Raw genomic sequence first — 8,701 nt, forward strand, 5'->3', positions numbered from 1 at the left:
ATTGTGTGAAGAGTGCAGAGAACACCCATCAAACAGCTACAGTGAATTTATTTCAGTCAGATCCCTGAGAATTAAGCAACACACTACTATTATAGTCTTCCCTAGGGAAGCTGATCTGTTCTGTAACTCTTTCTCTAGGGACACAGGCACAAGCTACTGGCTGATGCTATTGGTGTGAGCTGTGGCTAAATCTCTGGCTCTGCCTTGAAAATCTCAATAGAGGGTTCTAGGTTTTGACAACGTTAAACTTGGGGCACCTGAAGAAATGCATTAAAATGAATGAAATGTACAAAAATGGGTCATTTCCAAATGCTTCAAACTCTCTCTTTACTCAAAGACTTTACTACAACAAGTCTGTTTGAACGTCTTCAAAAGGACTCATGTTGTTTTCATACTAACACAGATGTTCGCTCATCAGAAGTCATCACCATTTGCTCATAAATTTACCTCCCTAGGGAAAAAAAATCAGTTCTATGATCCTTTTGAAAGCGTTCTTCACCTCTTTGTTCCTCAGGCTGTAGATCAAGGGGTTCAACATGGGGGTTACCATCGTATAGAACACTGAGACCACTTTTTCCTGACCCCGTGAATGTTTGGTGTTGGGCTGCATATAGATAAATAGAGCAGTGCCATAGAATATGGTGACGACCATCAAGTGGGAGGTGCAGGTGTTGAACCCTTTGCGCTTCCCCTCGGTGGACCTGATCTTCAGGACGGTGGAGAGGATGAAAACATAGGAGATGAGGATAATCAGGCTGGTGAACACCCCAGTCACACTAGCCACGGCCAAAAGGATCATGTGATAGATAGTAGTATCAGAGCAGGAGAGTGATAACAGTGGGGAGATGTCACAGAAGAACAGGTCAATGACATTGGGGCCACAGAAGGATAATTTTAATGTGGTAATAGTTTGGATCATTCCATTTAGAAACCCAGCTAGGAATGACCCAGCCACCAGCTGGACACAGAGTCTCGGGGACATGAGAGCTGTATAAAGCAATGGGTTACAGATGGCCACGTAACGGTCGTATGCCATAACAGTCAAGAGGAAACACTCAGCAATCCCAAAGAAACTGATAAAACAGTATTGACATACACATGCAGCATAAGAGATGACTTTTCTCTCTGCTGTCAGGTCAGCTAAGAACTTGGGAGTAATGACTGTGGAATACCAGAAATCTACGAAAGCCAAATTACTGAGGAAAAAGTACATGGGAACGTGTAGCTGAGAATCCAGCCTGATTAGTATGATCATCCCAAGATTCCCCAGCACGGTGACTGCATAGATCACTAGGAACACCACAAAGAGGGTGATCTGAAACTCTGGACGATCTGTGAATCCTGAGAAAATGAATTCCGTTGCTTCAGTGCAATTTGACCAGGTCATTTCTATGGTGCACAGTTCCTGTATGAAGAACACAGATGAAAAATATTAATTAACTGCCTTGCAGTTGACACACCAAGACCTGAGATGTCTAGCCCCGTTCTACCTTCCACAGTCTCCAGACTGGCATCTCACCTGGTGTTAATTTGTAACCCAAAGTAAAGTATTATCTGCAGCCACCCACCCCCAGAGTCTTTGCAGGACACAGGCAGCAGGCAGCAAAAGAGGGTGGCACAGACTAGCTCAAGTGGCAGAATAGGTGGACACAGTGACAGAGGCAGAGGACCCAAGACAGAGTGTGAGATGAAAGAATCAGACCATTGGATAAATATATTTAACATTCTCTTCCTTCAGCAAATTTCAAAACCCTGTTTAGAAAATAGAACCGTTTGTAAAAACACCCTAAATGCTAGAGTGTGCTGAAGGAACAAAACAACAGAAGTCAAAATAAAATAAAAGGAGGTGTTGTCTTGTAAATAATACATTGACTGAAAATGGCAACATGAAGAATGTGTTTTATGTGGACTGCTCTGTCAGGTGGCCTGTGTCACATGATCAGATCAACACACAGTTATTCTGCCCCTTATGCAAAGCCTATTGAAGCATAGCCATTGCACCTACACCATCTGAGACACCGGATTGCCCATATCCGCACGCCCTCTAAATAAACACTTGTCACCAGGTTGTCTTCTCATGTACAAAAAGCCTTATGTTTAAGGGGCCTGGTTCCGCCATCTCAAACACCAGTTGGGTCAATGGTTTATTTGTTTCTTCTGTCCCCATAACTTGGCCCGTATAACATCCCTTCATGAGCTGCTTAATTTTGGATGTTGGCAAGGCCTGATTCAAGGGACTTTTAAGGGCATCCATCTTTAATCAACAGGCCATTTTGAACTGCCTATCATCCTCTTTGATACAACTGTACAACTTTCAATAGTTTAGGGAGAAGTGAACACTTCAGAAGTCCATTGCTGCTGCTGAACTAAGGAGGAACTTCTGTTTGGGTGGTAACAGGACGAGGGTGGTTGGGAAAAGGAAAGGAGGTAGGATGAAAATCTTTGCAACCTTAGTTTTGTATTTTAGGTTTTATACTTGTTGATAAGTACCAAAACCAAAAGGCATATGTTCTTCTGACAATAGGCCCGTATACTTGTGTTGGGGGGGTAGTTGTATGGGCAGTGAGAAATCTGACCCAACACTATGTACCCCTGAACCACACAGTTCTCCCCTTTTCTTCAAGTCTCGTCTTCAATAAGATCCTCTTCCACTTTAATTATATCTTTTAACTTTCCCTCTGTCCCTGTGCATTAGGACTTTTGTTTTCAGCAATTTCTCATTTCTCTCGTTTCCTGGAATGTATTATTTAATGTTAAAAACAACAAAGAGTATCTAGGGTTACAGCTTATGGAAGAGCAAAATATAAGCTGTTAAATAAGACCAGAAAATTAATAATTTAGGGCCCTTTTAATGTGACAATAAAGCAAAAAATGTAATCATTCTCTGAAAATGCTGCTACAAAATATCATGATTCTTTTGTTAATTTTATTTATTTCCTATATCTGATAGTTTGTGAAAAAGAGCTTAGGAAAAAAATGGCAAAACGCTGAGGGGAAAGAGGCTCGGACAAGAAGCTATGGGCTTACATTGCAGCAAGGGCAGTTGTCCGAGTGGTTAACCGCTGGAATAACTTGCCTGGAGATTTTGTGGAATCTCCATCATTGGAGATTTCTAAGAGCAGGTTGGACAAACACCTGTCAGGGATGGTCTAGATAATACTTAGTCCTGCCATGAGTGCAGGGGACTGAACTAGATGACCTCTGGAGGTCCCTTCCAGTCGTACGATTCTATGATTCCATGAAATACTTGCCCATGCTAAATTATGACAAATAATAAAGGCATCTAAAATTGTTTCACTGTAAAACAGATTTCAATCAGTTAGCAATGCTCTTTTAAAATCCAGGCCAGCTCTCTGATCTCCATGCCCTGTGTTTCCTGTTAAATTTTAAAAACTTTTGGATTAGTTTAGTTTTTAAAACTTTATTTGCTATCATTACTTCAAGTCAGAGGGTGCTGCTGCACCCAGGCAGGCTACGTCTAGCCCCCCTAACTGGACCCAAGCTTCCTCCACAAAATCCTCCCCCTCATCCTCTGTTGACATGCTCTGCCTATGGCACAGAGTCTCTTGGCAGCAGGACCTCCTCTTCCCCTGCAGAGGAGCCAGAGGAGACATCATGTGGAGCAGCCCTATCTCTCACCCCCCATATCAGCCATGCACATTGCATCCCCTGCTCCTGGTCAGAATGACACTGGCCTTACTCTGACTGCATGGCAGTCACCAAGCCAGTGGGATTAAGGTCATTGGAAGCATCCAGTCAACAGAAAGGGAAAAGGTTGGATATTAGGAAAAACTTCCTAACTGTCAGGGTGGTTAAGCACAGGAATATCTTGCTCAGGGAAGTTGTGGAATCTCCGTCATTAGAGATTTTTAAGAGCAGCTTAGACAAACACCTGTCAGGGATGATCTAGATAATACTTAGTCCTGCCATGAGTGCAGGGGACTGGACTGGATGAGCTCTCAAGATCCCCTCCAGCCCTATGATTCTATGATATCACAAGGAGCTCTTCATGGGGGGGGACACCTGCCTGAGCACTGGGCAGGGAAAGGGACACGCACCCAGGGCTGTCCTCGCCATAGGCAGAATAGGCAGCCACCTAGGGCACCACTAGGTCTGGGGGCACTGCTCTGCTGGGAGCTCAGACAGACGGGAAGCAGTGGAGCATGTAAGAGCAGGGCTGCTGGGTCCTAGAGAGAGCCGAATGCAGCACAGTCTGAGAGAGGGGATTGGCTGCTGGGGACTCTGGGCAGGGGTGGGGGAAGGAACTCACCTGTGAGTGTGACTTTCCGTCCGGTGTGAGGTGAGGCAGGCTCGGTGGCTCTGGCAGTATCCTTTGTTGTCCCCCATAACATCCATTCTTCTCCCCCCTACTCCATGGAGCACCCTACATTTCTCCATCCCCCCATGGAGCACCCCTATCTCCCCCCTCCGCTCCCTGGCTGCCTACTGAGGAATGAAAGTGAAAGTAACTCACTTCCTTGGCAGGCAGCCAGGATTTGAATGGTTGCACAGGGCTCAGCTGGGGATAGCCAAATAGCATGTGCAAAAAATCAGGACAGGGGGTTGGGGTACGGTGAGCAGATATCCCACTTTTATAGGGACAGTCTCAATTTTGGGGTCTTTTTCTTATATAGACTCCTGGTGCCTATATAAGACAAAGCCCCAAATATCGGGACTGGCCCTATAAAATCAGAACATCTGGATCTGGTCACCCTAGCTGGGAAGTGCTTCTCTCCCCCAGATGGAGCTGCACAGGGCAGGATGAGCTGCTGTGGCTCTGTGGGTGCCCCGTCCCTGAGACCAGATGGTGTGCTAATTTCACCATGGTCCGTTGGGTTGGCAGAGGTGCCTATTGGCGTGTGATCAGACCTGAGGATTTGCTGCTGCTGTTGCCACTCTGCACCCCAAGAGGTGGATTTTGAGGTCCTGCAGTTTTCCACCTATCTCCTTCTCTACTGCAGCTGTTGGACCAGCAGGCTGGGGGTGAGGCAAGCATGAAAGCAGTATTGTGTTGCCATTTAGATTGTCTTTTAACAAATTTGTTTGCCAAAAATGCTTGCTAACAATTCTGAATTCAATTTCAATTTAAAAAAAAATATCTTAGCCAAAAACAGAAAATTAAGTTGTTGACAATTATTTGTGACAAGTGTGGTATGGGGAAGGGAGTGGGCCAGATTTCATCAGAGAAACAAAAAATGTTGACTGACTTTCCTATAGCCCTGTTACTGCTAAATAGAGCCCTGCAACAACTGTAATATGCTCAGCTCCTTACTAGTGTATAGAGCAGGGGTTCCCAAACTTTAACATCCCGTGAACCCCTTTCACTAAATTGTGAAATGTCATGAACCCCCTCCTAAAAATGAATATTTTCAGGGATTTAAGTTTAAATTTCCTCAGCGTGATGGATGCCCCAACTGCCCGCCCCGCTCTTCCTGGGGCTCAGGCTGGGGTTCAGGCTGCCAGCTCCCCTGCTGACGGGGGCAGGGCTCAGGCTGCCAGCCTCAACTGCCCAGCCCCACTTTTCCTGTTACTCGGACTGCCAGCCCATGTCAGAGCACTGGGGTTCAGTCTGCCAGCACCCTTGCTGACCACCGGAACTTGGGCTGCCAGCCCAAACTTGCTCTCCCGAGGGCTTGCTCTCCCGGGGGCTTGGGGTGTCTGCCCTGCAACCGGGTCCCACCTGCTGTCTCCAATGCCCAGGGTCCTCTGGCCGCCATTAGTGAAATTTTTCTGGCATTCTGCGAACCCCCAGGGGTTCACGAACCCTAGTTTGGGAACCACTGGTATAGAGCAGGGATCGGCAACCTATGGCACATGTGCCAAAGGTGGCATGCCAGCTGATTTTTGATGCTCTGGGGTTCTGGCTGCTGCCCCATTGCCAGCTGGGGTCCTAGCCACCGGCCCCACTTAGCACCTGCTGCTGGTCTGGGACCCCCAAGGAACCCCAGGCTGGCAGCGGGCTAAGCAGGTCGGCGGCTGAGACCCCGGCTAAGCCACTCAGCCCACTGTTGGCCTGGAGTTCCATTCACTCAGCTGGCAGCAGGCTGAGTGGGACTAAATTCAACAAAATAGGAAAACAAAAGCAACTAATGACAAAATGCAAGAACCTAGAGAGCCTCCTGAAGCATGGTAATAGTTTTGATTTAAATGGACTTGAACTGAACAAAGAATTGAGTACACTGTCATCAGTGTTGCCACATGCAAAATCGATGATGGACATTGTACAGTTTATTCATACCAGCAAACTTGTTGATATATATATATCCTAATGTGTACATTGCCACTTCTAGTCTACTGGCAATTTCTGTAACAGTAGCATCAGGAGAACGGAGTTTCTCGAAACTAAAGCTCTACAATGAGTCAGGAACACTTGACTGGTCTTGCTATTCTTGCAGTTGAACAAGACATCACTTTGTCTTTGTCATATGATGGCATTACTGATTTTGCAGCCAAAAATGCCAGAAAGATTGCTTTTAATTAAAAACAAATCCTTGTTTCTATACCTCTTCATATACATTTCCAATAAAATGTTGACAAATTAAAAAAATTATATTATTTGCATCATTCTGTCAAATCAGAATTTTTTCTATAGTGCTACATCTTTAGTGCTAGTCCATCAGCATGACAGTGTGCTTCATTAAGATAAAAATGGTTTTAATAACATGCATGTGGCAAGGTTTCCAGTACTGTAAGCTTATGTTAGTGTTGCTCAGAGCAAGTCAGGCACAGGGGCACCAGTTTAATAATCCCGCCTAGGGCACCATAAATCCTAAGGAAAGCCCTGCACGCACTTCCCTACTCTCAGCATTCAGCTCCACTGTACCCCTCCCACCCCACACACAGTGCCCATTGCACACCAAACACACACACACAGTTTGCCCCTATACACACACACACAAATATAGACACACACAGTGCTCCAAACACAGAGTGTGCACTCACACATGCACTTTCTTGCCTGTATAAGACATCTGCCAGCCCGTCACCCACTTGCTTCATCATGCCCATCACTGTGGTATCTAGGCACTGTCTACAAAAAGAATTAGAAAACAAAATTTCCTCAATAGCATCATATTCCCTCCCCCTCCCTGCCAACGTGTCCTACCCATAGGCACTGGATTGGGACTCATTCATTTCAACACAGGTCACACAAAGCAGTCTCTGAACTGCTCTTGGAGCCACCTTCCTCCCTGTTCCCTGGTGCCAGAGCTCAGCCTCTGGTGCAGTGTCCCTGTGGCTACTCAGGGGGCAGCACTCCCTGCCTGCAAACATAGGGAGAAGGTGCAATGGTTTGGGGGGGTTCTTTGTTTGATTCTTAGCTAAGAGTGCCTCACTAGAACAAAGCATGAGAACCCCTGGTTTAGGCACCTTCTCCCCAGAAAAAGCCTTGGTGTGTGGAAGAGGCTCAGAGAAGACTGTGTGGCCTGACATCTGCAGAAAACCTAAAGGAACAAATCTATCTACAGCAGCCTCACACTGAGCTCGATCAGATTGCAGACTAATCTCTACTGGGAAACTGGGACCGATGGAATATTTCCAACAAGACTGAACAAAAAGAAAGGAAGACGATTCTGCTGCCTTGGCAGGGAGACAGGACTAGATTCTGCAACTGGTCTTTTTCCATCTGTAGTTTCTCTGAGACCTGGTTTACACTCAAAAATTAGATCAAGCTAGGTATGTCACACAGGGCTGGGAAAATGTCACACTGTGTGCACTACCTTCAGTGTAATGTTTCCATTGACCTAGCTACTGCCTCTTGGAGATATGGATTAACTACATTGATGGAAAAACCCTCTCCATCAATGTGGAAAGAGTCTACACTGTGGTGTTGCTGCAGCACCATAGCTGAGTCACTGTAGTGGCTTCAGAACAGACATTCCTTGAATCAATGCTGGATTTCCCCCTTCCTATTAAGACTATTTTTCTCTCCTTTTCCTCTCACTTCTCCCTCACTTGGTAAAGCTCTTTCCTTGCTTTGATTGGTAAATATATGCAGAAAAGTTAAAATTTCTCCTCTCAGGATAATTCCTTCCTCCACTTCCCACAAATGGCCCGCTGTCATGTCAGCTAAAGGCAGAAATGATCTGAAACTGACCTGTTTGCCCATGATTTGCTGGTACTTCTTTGTTTCTCCTTCCTTCACCTATAATGAGCTGAGAAGAATGGAGGCAGGACCTGGTCAAAAACGTAAAATCAGGCTAAGCATCAAGCCTTTCCCTGTTTGCTAACCACACCAACGTTACCCTTAATACCTCTGCTTCCCGGGGTAGTGGAGGTTAAATTTGGCTTTGATGACTTTGAGATTTGCTCCCTGGAGGATCTTAGCTCCCAGGACAACAGGTGTGCAGAGCACATGCAATTAATGTTGTTGCCATGTCTTTCCTTGTGGAAATGGTACACAGAGGGCCAGCTCCACGGCTGGTCTGGATCTCCCTTGAAGTCTTTTTAAAATGATGCTAGAATGAGGTGAATGTATTCCACTTCATTTGTTGGTCACCTCTCCAAAAGTCATTTTAAGTAAGTTCCCAGCGTTGGCCTATATACATTCCAGACAGAAAAGTCTGGCCCATGGTTTCAGTTACCCTGGCGTAACTCCAGAGGAACACCGATAATTTCAGTAGAGTTCATCAGGATTCCCACTGATGTAGCCTAGCTCAGAATCACACCATCTCACAGCATATTCCAGTGCAATATGTGTACC

The 8,701-nt window shown here is 45.8% G+C and overlaps 1 protein-coding gene across 1 annotated transcript; it reads right to left on the bottom strand.

The window, feature by feature from the left end:
• Nucleotides 1–451: 451 nt before the first annotated feature.
• LOC115651021 (olfactory receptor 1052-like) lies at nucleotides 452–8,137 on the bottom strand. Its single transcript, XM_030561815.1, has 2 exons — nucleotides 8,096–8,137; nucleotides 452–1,405 (listed from the first exon to the last, which is right to left on the bottom strand). The coding sequence occupies exons 1-2, from the start codon at nucleotides 8,105–8,107 to the stop codon at nucleotides 452–454; spliced, it is 966 nt and encodes a 321-aa protein (XP_030417675.1). The 5' UTR covers nucleotides 8,108–8,137.
• Nucleotides 8,138–8,701: the final 564 nt, after the last annotated feature.

This window comes from Gopherus evgoodei, chromosome 4 (genome assembly GCF_007399415.2).
Source record: "Gopherus evgoodei ecotype Sinaloan lineage chromosome 4, rGopEvg1_v1.p, whole genome shotgun sequence".
Taxonomy (NCBI): domain Eukaryota; kingdom Metazoa; phylum Chordata; order Testudines; family Testudinidae; genus Gopherus; species Gopherus evgoodei.